The following is a 17,568-nucleotide window of genomic DNA, read 5'->3' on the forward strand; positions in this document are numbered from 1 at the left end:
TCGTTGCTGGGTCTTCTGGAGGGAGGAACACTGTGTCATGTCATGGCAGAAAAGCAGAAGAGAGCCCAGCCCCTGCCATGACCACTTTGCAGAATGGCATCAGTCAGGTTATGAGAGACCAAACACCTCCCACGAGCCCCACCTCCCGCACCACTGCATTCGGGATTAAATTCCAGTGTGTAAATTTGGGGGACACATTCAGGCCCTAGCAAACTCCTGCTATCCGTATACTCAGATAATGTTTTTGAAAAAAACAAAGAAAGGAGGGAAATGCTCACTGACTTTAGTCTCAGAGATTCCCTCAACAGTGGGCTCGAACCTCAGAGGGCGCCACTCCTGGACTCGCTCCATTGTGGCACACGCGGGGGCCTGCTGTGTCAGTGGCACAGGGGACGGCAAGGAGTTCCCGTCCACCCTGTCTGCACAGGGCATGCACAGGCAGAAAACGCAGCCAGTCCTTATCTACAGTATGTTCTGCAGCAGAGGCCTGCCTCCAGGAGGATCAGGGTTAGGTTCCTGTGAGCCTCTGGTCTCTACCTTTCCATCCACTGATCAGTACATACTTTTTATACATACTCTTTTGTTTAAAAACAATCCTTTCACTGTATACTGTTGTCCATTGAACACATGGCCAGCGGCACCTTCACTTGTGTCAGAAGAAAGCTTCTCTAATACGCATGTCTCCTCTTTGGAACACACCACAGCATCCTTGTGCTTCAGACCTGACACAGCACTTCAGCAGTGCTTGGGCCACTGTGACAGTACTAACAAAAGGCACAGGAATGTGAAAAGTGTGGAATTAACTAGACCTCAAGAAGGATACTTCTCTGAGAGCTGCAGTAAGCAGGCAGGGCGTGTCAGCTCACCCTCTCCCTGCTGGGAACTGTGCTCTGCACCTGAGTATGAGCGAGGAAGCACACCATGAGCACCGATGTGGGGATCACCAATGCATTTTAGCAAGCAAGCGAACTTGCAAATGCAGCATCAGATAAGTGCTACACTTTGTAAACGCAGCCCCTTGTGTGCTGAGAAGGGAGCCCTTCAAGTGGCAAGTCACTGTTTAAGAAGGCCACTCGGAGGAAGGGATGAGGCCAGCACTCCCCAAATTCTGGCTCTGAGCACCGCATGCTCTGCCCTGTGCATCTGCTGTGCCGCCCAGCGGTCTTTGTTTTCCCCAGTTGAGCTCTGTCCAGTTCACACCATCTCTGTGCTGTGGGGTGGCCGCACATCTGTGGCTCTGATTTGTGCATTGCATTAGTCACCTTCTCACCACAGGGACACAACACGGAATGCATGCAAATTAGAGGAGGAGAGGTTCGGTTTGGATCGTGTTTGCAGTATGTGGTTGACTGGCTCAGAGGTAGAAACATCGCGGTAGTAGGGCAGAGTGGAGGAAAACTGCTCGCCCCACGCAGCCAGGAAGTAGAGAGCGCAGGGAGGCCTTTGGGAAAGAATACATTCTTTAGGTCACACTCCAGCCAGGCTCCACCTCCTAACAGCTCCATCAGCCACGAACTCATCCACGGGTGAGTACAGCACCTCCGTGAGTACAGCACCTCCAGAAGCCCACTCTGCACACATTAGTGCAATCTGATTAAAATGAAGTCCTTGACAGAAGCCTCAGATGGAAAATAGAGGTAAACAGTTAGGGACTAGTGCAGCTGTCTTGGGTGGGAAAGGCTGCTCCCGGTGACTTCATGTCTCCGCACGGAGGCTGTTTCCATCTCCTTCATTCCACAAGTATTTGCGGAGCACCTCCCGGTCTGCTTGCTTAGGGAGGGAAGGAGAACAATTCTTGCTTTCATGCAGCTGACTTTGTAATAACTTGAGGCAGGCAATGAAAAATAATGAAAAAAGATAAATCAGCAGTTTCAGATGGAAAAGGATATGTGTGTGGAACAAGACAAGGCAGGGTGAGAGGGGCTGGGGAGTTAAGCGTGAAGGCGAGATTGACAGCACTAGGGGGCAGCACTGAGCAGGGTTTAAAGGAGGAGAGGGACGCGGCTGTGGCACCTGGTCTGACCACCCCGTAGGGAACAGGGTGGAGGAGGTGTAAGGGTGAGGAATGGGTGCGTGTTGAGCGTAGAGAGCAGGCAAAGCGGCAGAGACACTGCGGTCAGGGGCGAGGGGACAGGGTGTCCGCAGGATCTGGAAAGAGCTTTGGCTTCTGTTCTGATCAAATGAGGAGCCACTGCAGGACATAAAGCAGCAGAATGGCAAGAAGTTTTGCTCTATTTGCAATTATCAATTCCCACATTTCACAAGCCAGCCTAAGTGTGTGTGTGTGTGTGTGTGTGTGTGTGTTGTGTGCACATACACATATGTAATGGGTGGAGCATATCTAGTGGGTAGAATGGGTCCAAACTGCTTCTATCTCCCTAAATAACCAGGTCTTTGTGAGATGATGAGACAGCACGGCATTTGAGGAGAATCCCAGCGTGTGTCGTAGGCCCAAGATGCACACTAGCAGAGGCGATGAGCCAGGCCTGCTGGGGCGGGGTAGAACATGACTAGCCCCATGAGTCCTCCGTGGGGATGGTGCAGGGACCCCTGCTGTGGGGGAGCTCTGTCCTCTCAGAGCAGATGCATTGCAGGCCTGATCCTGGACCTCTAGAGGTGGCTTCTTTCAAATAGAGTCGGTGCAAATGAATTAGTTGAGATGAGCCCCTCTGGAGTGAGCAAGGTCCCTTGTGCAGTGGGACTGGTGTCCCTGTGAGAGGAGCAGTGCAGACTCACAGAGGAGAAGGTCACGCGGACACTGTTAGTCACCTTCCTGTCACTGAGAACTTCATGGAAGACAGGTTTATTTGGCTCATGGTTCTTAGAGGGTTTGGTCTATGGCTGATTTGCTGTAAGGCAGGAGCAGCATGGTGGAATGGCATGGCAGACAACTGCTGTTCACATCATGGCAGCCAGAAAGCGGAGGGCCAGAAGGAAGGGAGGAGCCAGTGACAAGAGTACACCCTTCCACGTCACCCCTAGTGACCTGGTCCAACCACTTCCTAACAGCACATGAACTACTGAAGTCATCAGTGAATGAATCCAATGATGAGTGTAATGTTCCCAAGATGCAGTCACCTTCCAACACATGAGGCTCTTGGATCTAAACCGTAACAGAGATGGAGGAAGAGACTGGCACGATGTCACCACTTGCCAAGGGAAGCTGAGGACCCTGGCCATGACAGAAGTGGGGAGAGCAGGAAGAAGCCTCTCCTGGCGCCCTCCAAAGAGCCAGGCCTTGGACACACTGTTGCCTTAGCCTTCTGGCCTCCAGAACTGGGGACAAGTTTCTGTTGTGCAAATTCACTCCGTGTGTATCACTTTGTCACCGCTACCCTAGTATTTCAATACACTGTCCACTGGCTCACAAGCTGACTGTGGTCCCCAGGTGTGTAAGATCTCAGGGAACTGTCTTTGACTCCATGTGCCATCCACCAAAAGGACCCCTGCTTTGTGTTAGGGCCATGCTGGGGTCCTGTCACTCATCACCGTCACTCTGTCCCCAGGCCTCCCCTGGACACCGGTTCACCACAGCTCCATCCCCACCTGCAGTCTCACCTCAGAAACTGCGGCTGCTCCTCTGACCTGGTCTCCTCCTTTCCCATGTGGTCTTGTCTGCCCTCCTCTGTGCTGGCCCTCAGCCTGGCACAGTCTCCTCAGAAAGGCCGCCTCTCCTCCCCTGCTCAAGTCTTTGCTCACTGCAGATTTGGCCAGCATCCCTCCTGCACACTCCCCATGGCTCTAGCCTGCCTGTCCCCAACCTCTGTCTCTCTCTCTCTTTCTGTCTCTCCTCCCTCCCTCCTTATGGTACTCACACTGACCTATATCCTCAGCCTTTTTAATTTTATTTCCTTTTCTGATGGGTTCTTGTTAAGTTACTGAGTTGCCCAGGCTGAACTGGAACTTGCAGTTATCCTGCCTCATCCTCCCAGACAGCTGGAATCACAAGCATGTGCCACCGTGCTTGGCTGATTGTCCACAGCCGCTAACCCATAGTCACCTTCAATGGACTATGGAACCTGAGCTCCAGGGTTCCTGGAGGAATTCTTTTGTTTTGTTTGGTTCACCAATGTTTCCTAAAAGCCCAGAAGAGCACCTGCTACATGGAAGGCATTTAATGCCTGTTTTCTAAACAGGGGAGCAGATGAGTGGATACAGAGCAACTAGAGCTGTTCTGAGGTGTATGCAGGTAGAATAAACACTGTTAACATCTGCACACTACCCAAAGCAACTACAGATTCAATGCAAACCCTACCAAAATCCCAGTGCCATCAGAGCTAGAGAAAAACAACCTTAAATGTTGTAGGCAACCAGAAAAGACCCTCCAAGCTAAAGCAATCCTGAGCAAAAAGAACACATAGTTATCACACTTCTGGATTTCAAAATACCTTTTAAAACTATTGTAATTAGAACAGCATGGTGCTGGCATAAAGACAGTCCCATTGATCAGGATAGAAAGCCCAAATATAAGCACAAGTGATTTTGCTAAATTGACTTAGATAAAGGTGCCAGAGAACACACCTTGGAGGAAGGGACAGTCTTTTCAATAGATGGTATTGGGAAAGCTGGATATCCATGTGCAGAATAAAATTGGATGCTGTCTCACATTATACACAAAATTCAGCTCAAAATGAATAAACTATTTAAACATAAGATTCAAAATGGTAAAGCTACTAAAAGAAAACAGGAGAACAGCTTCATGATATTGTTTTGGGACAGGATTTTCAAATGGGACTCCAAAAGCACAGGCAACAACAGCAAAAATAGACAATGGGATTGAATCAAACTGAGACGCTTCTGCATAGCAAAGGGAACAACAAGTAGAGTGAAGAGACAGCCCACAGACTGTGGGAAACTCCTTGCAAACACTTACACGTGAGAAGGGGCCGATCCCCAAACCATAAAAGAAACTAAAAAAACTCCATAGCCAGAAAACAACCTGGTTTAAAAATGGACAGAGGATCTGAACATTTCTCAAAACAGGAGATAATGGTGGTCAATAAATACATGCGAAAATGTCCAACATCTCTAATCGTCAGGGAAATGCAAGTTTAAACCACAGTGAGATAGTGCCTCACCCCTAGTGAATGGTTACAAAACCATGTGTTTGTAGATGGTGCCTCCATCTGGATTAGGAACATTTTTGTTTGAAGTAGACAACCAAAGCAACATCTCAAGGTCAAGGGGTGTATTTCCTTCATTTCCAAGCCTTTACCCCTACCCGGCCTGTTTTTCAAGCTGGCTTCCTGTTGTGTAGACAATTTCTTTATCTAGGGGGCGGGGGATATAGCTCAGTGGCATAAGCGCCTGCCTGGCAAGCACAAGGTCGTGAGTTTGATCCCCAGTACCACAAAAAAAAAAAAAAAAAATTTCTTTATCTAGTAAGAAGCAGCAGCTCCAGCCTGCTGTCCCCTTTACAAGAACAACGCAAGTTTTGCAGTATTTGAGACTCAAACTAACGCTTGAGGACCCTGGGTTTCCCGGTGTCCTCACCTAGTAGGACTTGTCAGAAAGGCAGATATTCTAGGGTCCCACCCAGACCTGTTACTCCAGGATGGCATGGGTCTCTGTAAGTCTCCGTTACAAACCCTCCAGGTGATTCTGACCCTCACTCAGGTTTAGAACCATGCCCCAGGGGAGCGGGAGGGGGTTAAATAAAGAAGGTTACCTGAAGACTTTGAAGAACATGTTTACACCTTCCAGAACACTCCTTGATGTGGAGATAATTCTGTAAATCACTTGACTCTGGACTCTACTGGAAATCAAGGCAGGAATCCATTCCCAGGCCCTGAAATCTCCCACCTCCCCCAGTATAGCCTCCCTCCCTGGGCACCTTGATGGGATTAAAAATACACCAAAAACCTTTCTGTTGATAATACTTAGTGTCAAATATCACTGTCCTCACAGGAGGTCATTAGCATTCGATTAATATGTGCATAAAATGTTGTCTGAGCCAAATACACAAATTGGGAAATCAAAGAGGGTCCCTTCACACCTTTTGCTGGCTTCATCCTGAGCATTTATTTGTTTTAAAACAACTTCCTCAGGGAATTTCCTTCCTAAAAGAAACTCCTCTCCATTTTAAAGGAAAATTACCCCCTCTTCCCCTCTCCTTAACTGATTTCTGACAGCAACCCCATAATGAAAGCAGGGAGGTTACAACTGGCACTTTTTCCCTCTTTTTTTTTTTCAAAGTTGTAGGTGAGACTCTTTAGAAAATATTCTCAGGAAATTTAGACACTACAAAGACTTGCATTTTGTATGACATTTCTGCTAATACCTAACTAATGCTTACGTTTTTGTGTAGGGCAATTAATTACCGAAAGGCAGTAGCCTTTGAGCCATGTTTCTAAGAGGAAATTTAAAAGATCTTCATGGACATTAAAGAATGGACTTTCTGCTTAAAGTTGCATTCTATCATTAAAATTATTTTTAAATGATACTTATGAAAAGTAAAGATAGAAAAAATCTAACTTTAATGCAAAGATTTAAAGTGTTTAATAATCTCAGAAAATCTAATAATCTTGGTACCTACTTTTTTGATGCAAGCAGTGAAGTGGTTTTGTGGGGCCTTGTTTTGTTTTTTGACAAAAAATTTTCTCTGAGACTCACTCACCGAATATCTTAAAGGTTATAATGTAATGTTTTGGTGGCTTCATTTTTCTCAGAACCGAAGATGTGAGAATTGTACTTTAGAAATCATTTCGTAGCAAGCACAGAACCTGTCCGGTCCCACATTTGCTCTCCACCCTTTGCTGAGTAGAGGAGCCGCTGCCGAGATCATTGTGTATTCTAACTGTCCTCCACGAAGTTTGACCACCAAATGAGTCTATTTCCTTGCTAACTAGAAGCGGGTGTGATGGAGACCGAGGCACATGTGCTGTGTGTGCAGCCCAGGAAGAGCGTCACGGCTCTGAGTTGCACTGCTCTGGTAGAAACTCGTCCTGCGTTGATTCGGGAAGATTTGGTGCAGAGTTTAAAGTACGCAGAGACTGGAGAGAGGAAATCTGGATGTTGGCACCCTAAGTTTTAGGCTTTCTTGGCTTTCTCCCCCTTCAGCCTCAGTTTCCAGATTTCAGGACATGCATTAGTGTGGGAATGGGGTGTGGTCAGCTGGGAGGGAGATGGCACAGAGCGGAGGATGTCTAGGTCTCACTAGCTACTGTAAGCTTCTTAAGTGGATGCCATCAGATTTTTCCTGTCATTTCTCAGGCTCTGAGGCTAAGGTCTTTAGTAGGTGACAATGGGCAAAGAAAGGCTCCGCATTCAAACACAGTTTGAAAATTGACTTCTGACATTGGATGGCCTCACGATGCATTGTAATTTAGCTGCTTGGGACTTACAACAGTCATCCAGCAAACAGAGCTGCTTCAGCAAGGAGTCAGGTTGTGTGGGCATCTGGAGGGACATTCTGAGAAATGGACAAGAGCTCAAAGCTCAAAGCAGTAAGCATGGAGTTGGCTTCTGCTCTGACCTTCCTGGGGAGTCAGGCTGTCTGTGGGTATCAGCGGCACTTCCATGTCCAAAGCAAGGTAATCCAGGCCACAGGAGAGAGACAGAGGTGGCAGCGGCACAGGCAGTCAGATACAGTTGATGTCAGTGGCTGTTAAGGAGAGAAAAGACGATCAGGACTTGGGATAGAGGGAGAGGACTCAGCTTGGGGCTGCATGCAGTTCTGGGAAAAGGCCTCAGCATGCCTCCTCCTGGTGCCGCTGTCCTGGGCTCCTTCTCAGGTTAAGCTCAGTCAAGTGAGGCGATGAAAGGGCACTGGTGACAGTTTTAGAATATATTACGCAGTGACAGTGACCAGTATGGAGTTGCTAGACCCAGGACTCTGCAATCCAGAAGGAAAGCAAATGTATATAAGTTTAATATGTAACAAACCTTGTGCAAAACGCTATGGAGAAAGGGTGTGAGATGGAACCAATGCCTTCACTTTGATTTATCCCTCATGCACCTTGTCCAGTTACAAGGGAGGTGAGTGGGAGGAGCCTGTTGTTTACAGTGGAAGACTTTGTTCATCTCAGTGGTGGAAGAAATGTTAATTTCTGCCTATTGGAGATATAAATGATACAACCGGAGAAACAGTAAATAAGCTTACTTGAACAGAATTGTAAAAACCTTTATATATAATGAAAAAAGATTTATAAGAAAATGACATTTAAAAACAGTACATGTGAAATGATAAAACTTTACACCCAAAATGTACATGAATTGATAGCGTGCACAGACATGAGTATGTAACTTTGCAAGTACATACTTAAGAGTAACAGGTTGCATTAAGCTTCATAGCTGTCTATGCTGTAGAGGGGCAAGATTAATTCTCCTCTCTGCAGATGGCACACGGCAGAATCAGGATGAGGACCCAGGGATAAGGGAATAGAAATGATGGACTTGTACATGAAAAATTTCAATTCCTCTAGAAAATTTAATTTAGACACTTTTCAAAAAGTTAAAAACATGATTCTCACACAAGTAAAAAATAAATGTAAGGTCAGGGATATAGCTCAGTGGCACAAGCACCTGCCTGGCAAGCACAAGGTCCTGAGTTTGATTCCTGGTTCCAAAAAAAAATCACATAAGCCTGGGCAACTTATGAGACCACATGTCAACATAAAAAATAAAAAGAGCTAGGGATGTAGCTCACTACATAGCTCCTGGGTTCAATCCCCAGTGACATAATAAAGAAATAAATAAATTTAATCCAATTAAACAGTTAATAAGGGGATAAATTAAATGTTAACACTGATTCAAAGGAGGATGTGAGGCACAGAGTGCTCTACAAGAAGATAGACCGCTACGTTGGGGTTATCTTTCCCACTGGGCAGAAATCTGTAACTCTAATTGGCAGAAATTCATCATGTGACTTCACTAGCTCTTCAACCTTAGTTTTGGATTCTAGTTCAACTAAAATAAGTAAGCAGTGAGTCTCCCTAAATATTTCCACCTAGGGGATGCATTGATGGGCCGGCTAAAGTGTCACCATCTGACACCCACAAGAATTATCATCTGCTTTTTTAACCTCTTCCAAATTTGAGGTGATTTGTCATAATCTGAAATATTTTAAAAAAACAATTTTATATTTAGATATGTCTGCATGCTCCTTTAAAATACTGATTTGAAAGAAAGGGTCATACTTTCACGGTTAATCTGGTGTACAGAAAATCCAGTATGTAGATATTATAATTTCTAATGGCTGAGAGTTGACATTTCCTGCAGTAATTACCTTTTCACTGACTTCCAGTGTTTGCGTGGTTGGAACTTCTGTCTTAGCCAGTGGCCAGCCCTGGTGGACTAGTGAAGGGTGAATCGACGGGTGCCTGGGGAGATGGATGGAACTTCTTATATGGTTGAAGGTCTGATGTGACACATTCTGGGAGATCAATGCAAGTGAATTCTTCCTCAAAAACAAGGGAAAAGCTTCCAGGGGACTCAAGAATTGTGTAAGGAAAATCTACCTGGACACCTGCCATGTTCTGGGAGCGCCCAGACCCACTCACAATGAAAGGCAAAGGAAAAACAGTAAAAGGTTTCTAGATGGCTAGAGAAAGAAAAAGACAGGAAAAGTAGAATGCTGCCTATCTTCCTCGGGAATGCTGGTTGTTCAGTTGGACGATTATTCTGTTTGGGACTCTGCTCTTCTAGTGCAAGGCTTAACAGAAGCAGGTAACAGGTGAGGTTTGTGGGAAGTTGGTCTGGAAGTGAAGTTGGATGGGACAGAAAGCTGTGATCTTATTTTCTGCCATTCTAAACAGTTAGGGTTTAAAAAGTGCACGTATAGTAATGTGATATTTGAAATCAAAATTACTAGGGGGTCTAAAGTTTCAGATCTATAAGAGGCCATGTCATCCATTTCACTTTATCTAGAAGTTTTAGCCTAGGACCAGTACTGTTGCTTTAAAACTAAAAATAATAATTAGTACCTATATGTCCTGTATTATACTTATGTACTTTGAGTTCTAATTCAATTAGTCAATGAGATGGTGATTTCATTATAGAAACTTAATCGTGTTACCGTAGCTAACGTTCAGGGTACAGCACATGAAATACACAAATGAAAATGTATTTGAATTAATTCTCATCCAGGAAGGACAAAAGTGACAGAGACTTAAAGGGACACACAGTCCAGAAGACAGTGGAATCACCTTTCTTTCCACACACTTCACTCCAGTGCCTGTCAGGGTTAATTGGTCAGGCAAGGAGGTTCAAGGTCTGATGTGACACCTTCTGGGAAATCAGTGGACCTCTCCTTAATTTTGCCAGTGCTTCCGTGAGGATGTCTTTGTAATTAATCTTCTTCCCATAAAGGGAGTTTTTCACAAAGGAGGAGATCATGGAAAAACAACTCTGGAGGCTTAGATGGTGCTTAGCGAACACTTGCTCGCTCAGACATGTAGTGTAGACCTGACATTTACCCCAACACCACTTTCCCACGTACTTCCTAAAATGTCCAAGACAAACACGCATAAAAGGCACAGAGGCTCGCAGTTCCCTTGCGTCGCTCTAAGTTCCTAGGCCCCGCTCGGTGTGTGGTCCGCTGCACCTGGAGGACGTGGGCTGCCGGAGAGGCCGGGTACCCAGGGAGGCGGGGAGTGGACGCTCTCGCCCCCCGGGGACTTGGGCTGACCGCTGGGCGCTGCCGCGTGAGGACCCGGAGCGGTGGGAGGGCACGTCGGGACCGCGCGCAGATGGGACCCCCCGGGAGCAGCGCCTGCGGGGGTCCGGGGTGCTGGAAAGAGCTGTCCTTTACGCGGGTGGTGGTGCACGCTTGGAGTCCCAGCGCCCCATAATCCGACCGCAAGTTTCATCCCAGCCCTTGCAATTTGGCGAGACCCAGTCTTAAAACAAAAAATAAAAAATAAGATGTAGCTCAGTGTGAAGGCCTTGGGTACGTGTGTATGGGGCGGGGGGCTCGCGAAACAAATCTAAACAAAACAAACTTATTTAAAAATCAAAACCAACTCTGTTATCACAAGTAGTTTAGTAGGAAAAGTATGAGGAGGTTGCTTGACAAATCACTGCTCTTTAATAAAGAAAAACAATTTTAAAAGCATGATTTGCAGTTTGAGGGGCTCCAAGGAGCATCTGGTGATTCAAAAGAGTTGCTTTCTACGAGAAACGACTTCAAAAGCTCCCCCGAGGAACGCGCCCAGAGGTCGCTCTGCAGTTCCCAGAGCGATCCCAGGCGTCCTTTACCCTGGAGCAGGAGAGTGAGGCAGGGACCCGATCCTGGGGTCCCCAGGCTCCTTCGCCCTTGTCCCCAGCCAGGGAGACCGCCCCAGCTTCCGGCCGCGCGCCCTGCGCCCCTCCTCGCTGGCCAGCCCGGGCGCCCCCGGCGGCGGGTTCCCGCGGCGCGCTCATTAGCGCCCACTCTTCTTAATGGCTTCCTGTGGCTGGGTGTTTACTTGTCATTTGTTTGCAGCTTTGTTTCCCAGCTACCACCAGACCCCAAGCCGACCACCTTCTCTGCCTGGGTTTGAAGCCTGCGCCGCGAGAGTTGCCCGCTTCCGCGCGCCACGCCTCGCCCCAGCCGGGCCGCCTGCGGTCGCCTCCGCGGTCCAGCGTCTACCTGGTAGGACCCGAGAGCGCGGGGCTGAGGACCTGGACAGCCCCTCTGCAGGCCCGGAGGTCCTCGGCTCCACGCCGCCCTTCTGAGGACGAGCTCGCTGCGTGGTCGGGATGATCCAGGAACTTGGGGAGCCCCGTCCGCAGAGTGCTCTGGGCAGTTTGGGCCCCGGCTGGACGCAAGGGGTGACCCCAGGGACCCCACCCCACCCCTAACCTCCCCACCTCCGCGGGATGCCTCAGGCATCTCCCGAAGATCTCCCTGTCCTTTAAAAGTCACTGTTTCGGAAGGATGAAAGCGCTTCCTGAAGAGGGAGGGAGGACCCTACCTCCAGGGCCACCTCCTGGTGTCTGAGGCAGTCACTCTCCACGTAAAACCAGGTCGCATAAACCGCTCATTTCTGCCCTAGAAAGTAGACTGGGGGCAGAACCACTGGTAAATGTGAACTACATTTTTATCATCCCCAAAGAAAAACAAAACAAAAATCCACAGCCAATTCTTTTTAGAATCCTACGATACCTGTTTTTTTTTCTTCATTGGTTTGTTATATAAATTCGTAGACAGTCATTGGTCCCAGCGACTAGTACTGAGTCACCCGTGCCAGGGGCCACTTACTCAAATTGAGCTCAGTGTTGAGCCAGTTTTAAAAAACGGAGATTCACAGCCACCATTAGGTTGGCCCCAGCTTATTGAGCAGGCTCGGAGAATCCCTTTCCTTCTCCAAGGAAAGGAACTTGGGGTCGCCCATCCACAGCTGCTTCCCTGCCTCTGCTTCTTCAAGCAGTTCTGTCTGTGACTCAATCCCCTGCTCAGTCTCCTGACTCTAGAATCATATACAAAGCCATTTAGAGTTACAGTTAAATGTATTGTAATTTTGACTTTTGCAAAATGGAAAATGAGACCCTCAAGTTAAAAGTCCCTGGGGCCTAGAGGGCTCTCCTGGGGCAATGTTTAAGGACAGGTCAGATGATCCTTCCTGAAGCAGGCCTTGGCATTTGGGTGCCTGCCTCAGTGCCTGAGAGATGAAATTGTTTTTGCAAGAGTAGGAGCTCCTGGGGCCTACTTTCGGTTCAACTGGTCACTATATCACATTTTATTCCAAGCTGCACAGCCCACAAAACAACTGATTTAAAGACTATGGTTGGTAACTCCAGATTCCCCAGCTCACAGGGAGTTGGCACTAGGAAATGAACTTTCAGGGAAATGTATCCTTCCACCTTAATCCTCTTGTCGTGGAATTTGTGTCCCTGGTTCTTCCTCCCGCAGCTTCCTCACCACCAGCCCTCTCCTAGGAATTCCCACACGGTGATTCCTAGTGGCTATTAACGAGCTAAAAAGAAGTATAACAGTCCACCTCTGTTCATATTATTCCCTTTAATTTAGCTTAATTTCACTTTTTGTCTTTTTGAGATGCAGTCTTGCTATGCAGTTCAGGCTGGCCTTGAGCTCACTTTGTAGCCCAGACTGGTCTCGAACTTGCAACAATCATTCTGCCTCAGCCTCCCGAGTGCTAGGATTACAGGCTTGTGTCACCATGCCCAGCCTGTTCCCTTTAATTTTAAAATGTCAATGAGTCCACAGAAATTAGAGACAGAGATGTCCAAATGTGTGATGTTACTTGTGTTAGCGTCAATTACTGTTGAAAGTAACCCTTTCTTGACCAGATAAGCTGCAAATTACTGGATAGAAAGCACCTAAATTCTTTAATCATTCTCTGACTTGAAATTGGTCGTTAAAAAATGTCACTCTGTGATGTATACATATATATATTTCTCTCTTCAAAAATAAGATTATAGGGTTGCAAAATGAGTTGACCAAATGTGGGATCTTGAAGAACATGAGTGACTATGAAGATTTTTGGAAGTTGATTCGGGAGGAAGCCCATGGAACAGAAATCAAAGAAAAACTCCAGAAGATAAAAGTTAAAAGTTTGTATATTTCCTATTTTCTATTGTGTGTATATTTTTTATAGGTGTGCTAACTTCTTATCAGTTGGTTCTGAGTAGTGACATCCTCTGTCTTAGAGTTGAGTGAAGATCTCAGGACAACTTATGTTTAAAGACTTTGAAGCTATATCAGTTAAGGCTTTGTTTTCTTAATGAAATAAGCACTGAGAAACTATGCCCATGTGTTTGATGCTTTCCTTTAGTGTTCTCAAGCAATTGCAGGGATTGTCACGAGGCAGGACTCAAAGTGAGAGAGAACCCCGCAATTTTCCCCAGGACTGCTGGCTTCTCTCTTGCCGGAGAAGGGAAGAAACTCACTACAACAAATGTGGAGTGTCTTAGTTACTTTTCTCGTTGCTAAGACAAAATACCCAACACTTAAGATTAAAGGAGAAAAGTTTATTTGGCTTACAGTTTGTAGAGGTTTCAATCCATAATTGGCTGGGTCCAAAGCAGGATGGCTTGGCAGAGGGCCATCATAGAGAACAGTTCATGGCGGGCACAAAGTAGCAAAGCAACAAGACTAGGGTGAGACAAGCCTCCTTCTGTCCCTTATATTGTATGCAGGGCACCCTAATTGTAGCATAGCCAAAACTACACCAAATCAATCAGTGGACTGATTTACAAATCACGCATCCTCAGTCCCAGCATCAAGCATTCTAGATCCAACCACCTCTGAAAAAACCCTGTGACTGCACGAGGCTTTGGGGGACATCTAGACACAAACCATAACATGGAATGTTTACCTCTTGTCAAGAACTTCTCACAAATACGTGGAATAAATGGCCAAAGGACAAAGGCAGTATTCCTGAAAAGCATGTGAACACTTGAGAACACAAGATTTTAAAGTGAGGCTACGTGGAACTTGTAAGGTGAACTTACTTTTCTGAGTCATAGAAGAACTGTTAAAGCCCCACAGTAGGCTTCATCTTGATGAGATCATTAACCTCACAGGAGCATAACTTTTAGCTTATCACTAAGTCAAAGTGTATAAAGCATGGGACATCAGTAGACTGATGGTCAGCGAAGCTCAGACCAACACTGGCAGAAGTCAGCCAGTCTCTCTGTGGGGCTTGTGGTCTTCAGATCAGTCGGTTGTTTCAAGAGACCCACATCAGAGCTCTGTGAAGCTTGGCAATTAAGTGCTACCTTCTTGGGGCCTGCAGTGTTCTATGATGGAATCCTTTGGGTCTGTGCTTAAATATTTGTTATACATTCACTCTGAATAGGAACAGAGATACAGGTAATGCTGGTACAGAGATGACCATGAAAAAGATGATTTTATAACTTTTTGCTCAACAGAAGGCTGAGGGAAAATACTTTCTGGGGAATATAACTTTTTAAAAGTTGATAATGCATTCACCTTGATATCCTTGACAGACATTCTAGGCACATTTCTCTGAGATTCCTTGCCTTTACCCAAATTCTGGGTTTTACAGGCAATATTAGCCTTCACATTCCTCTGTATAGTGTTAGAGTGCTGCTCTCATAAAAAATGCCTAACACTTGCAGATTTCTTAAGTAATCCAACATGAAAGTTACCTTCCAGAGAAGATTTAAACATTCAGTGTTAGTAAACTTATTTTTTTGAGAACGGAAAAATGCAAGTGAAAATTTTGGGGTGATGCCTTGATGTGGTGCCTTGAACAAAAGGGCCTTTTGCTCTCTTCGTGTGTGTACATGAATCCTGTAGGAGGTCTGCTCCTCTCCCTAGGCAACACAAAGGAAGGCACCCAGGCCCCTGAGCTTGAGCAAGGCATGGTAACAGTGGAATGGTCAGAAAGCACAGGCACTCACAGCCTGTAGGCTGGGGAGCCCTGAAGAAAAGTCTTCAAGTAGACATAGGAGGTAGAGAATGTGACTGTTCTTACTATTTAAACCATGTTTATGCAATTTCTGTGGTCAGTGTTAAAGAGTATCTGTCATCAAAAACATTGCTCTTGGTCACCAATAAATGTTTTATATTTTGTGAGTAGCCATTCTGAAGATGACATCCTTCTCACTGTCCCTGGAACTCTCATGATCAATTGGCAATCAAAAGCTCTTCTAGTCATGGACTAGACTTCAGCATGGGACCCTGAGCATGGGTTAACAGTTTGTTCATAAGTACAAAGGACAAACACTGCCATTTTCTAGAAAATATCAGACTTGAATTCAAATAGGTGAATACACATATTGTTGATTATAATTTTGAAATGTTTAAATAAAATATTTAAAGGGTGTTTTGTCTCTATAGTCAACTTTCTCTAGAATTTTATGAATTAATAACTTACTAGTAAAATTTTTAACTCTGACATAGTGATAAACACAAATATCCACTAGCGATTATGTATGTGAATAATATCACTGAATGCTGAAAAACTCCACAAATCTTGCATCCTTGAAAGGACTGTAAATTTCTAGTTTTATGCCAAAGGGAAGAATTTGCTTTTCAGCTATTAAGCTGGATGCTAAATATTATTAGGTAGTGTATCTCAGTGTGAATTAATATTCTTTCCTCCTTACAGGATAAGGAGCATTTTTTTAAATGACAAGTTTGGCTGAATGATAACCTTCAAATATCTCTCCCCAGTGTTGGATCCCAGATACTGGCCTCTGGCAGCTCCTAGAAGAAGAGAAACCAGGTCATTGGTCAATGCTGATCAGGATAAGTGGCCCTGCCAGGGAAAATGGGTGAGATTTCTCCTAGGAACAAAGAATTTGTTCTGTAACAGTACATTTTCATTTATATTAGGGAATTTTTTCCAAGCTTTTTTTTATTACTTAGCATTAAAATATTCATTTAGTAAAGCCATTGGTATAACAGACAGTTTTAAATTCATATTGCACAAAAGTAATTTTGCATCATTTACATAACTTCCTTTGGAAGATGTTTTTTAAAAGGAGATGGCAATGATTCTGCCTTCAAAAAGGGCTTGGTAGGTCTAGGGAGACAGAATATGCAGTAAAAATGAACCATAAAATTAAAGTGATGCATCTTTTTGTCAGTTTTCCTTTACTGTGACAAAATAACTAAGGCAAGAAATTTAAAGGTGGAAAGCTTTATTTTGTCTCACAGTTCTGGAGTTTCAGTCCATGTTCTCTTAACCTCATTGTTTCCGGGCTTGTGGTGAGGTAGTACATCATGGCTGACCAGTATGGTACAGCAAAGTGCCAAGGAAGGAGCGGAAGTGGAAGGGAGTGGAAAAGAAAGGAAGAGATGAGAAAGAGAAGAGAAGAGAAGGGAAAAGAAGGGAGGGGAGGGAAGGAGAGGAGTGGAGAGCTAGGAACAAGAGATACCCTTTAAAGGATACTTTGCCAGTGGCCTACTTCTTTCAACTGTAGATTGTACCTCCTAAATTCCCACCACCTCCCAATGATGCCATCAAATTGTGAACCCATCAATGATTAATCCCTTGATGAGGTCAGAGCCCTCAAGAACTGATCACCTTCCAAAAGTGCTCACTTCCTCTGCATATCTGCACTGGGGACCTGTGCCTTTGGGCCTATGCTAGGTCCAAACCATATCTAAGAATAAAAAAATAATCAACTAGGACTCGTTTGAAGAGAAGAAAGGCCTATTATTCTTGTTCCTTCATTATATAAAATCAGAGTAGAATGCAATTGATATAGGAAGGCTTCATATGGAAATTAGGCTTTCTGTGGCCTTAGAAGATGACCTGTATGGAAGGGGAGGCTTTGCTGCTGCTAAGTGAGGCTGCTGCTCACCTGCAGAGCTGGTTTCATTTGCTGCCTCCATCTGTTGCTGCGCTCTGCTGCAGGACATGGAGGTGGAAGACTTCTGATCCGTCTCATGCTTTCCATCTTCCCATCTTTTTGTATTCCTTGGATTTCTATTCCCTCCAAAGCTAAGTCACCTCAGTGCTGTGTCACCATCCTCACTAAGCTAGAGCATCACAATTCAAACATTAAAGAAAGAACGCTGAGGATGCGATGCGGAACATTATAAAATGCATTTTAGTGTGCACGTCACTAGTTAGGTCTTTTATGTACTTACTGTTGGATTTTTATTTTATTTCTTCTCATCCATAGCAGCAACAGTATTATTTTTTAAAA

The 17,568-nt window shown here is 45.4% G+C and overlaps 1 protein-coding gene across 8 annotated transcripts in view; it reads left to right on the top strand.

The window, feature by feature from the left end:
• Positions 1–17,568, top strand: part of LOC102027459 — a 95,319-nt gene that overhangs the window by 30,415 nt on the left and 47,336 nt on the right. For all 8 annotated transcript variants that reach the window (XM_005390663.2, XM_005390661.2, XM_005390660.2 and 5 more), the window contains exons 3-5: positions 11,423–11,572; positions 13,356–13,494; positions 16,085–16,185. In XM_005390663.2, the coding sequence (XP_005390720.1) occupies positions 11,423–11,572; positions 13,356–13,494; positions 16,085–16,185 (390 nt within the window). The remainder of the gene's footprint in view (positions 1–11,422; positions 11,573–13,355; positions 13,495–16,084; positions 16,186–17,568) is intronic.

The sequence above is a fragment of the Chinchilla lanigera genome, unplaced genomic scaffold (genome assembly GCF_000276665.1).
Source record: "Chinchilla lanigera isolate Chin_1 unplaced genomic scaffold, ChiLan1.0 scaffold00038, whole genome shotgun sequence".
Classification (NCBI taxonomy): domain Eukaryota; kingdom Metazoa; phylum Chordata; class Mammalia; order Rodentia; family Chinchillidae; genus Chinchilla; species Chinchilla lanigera.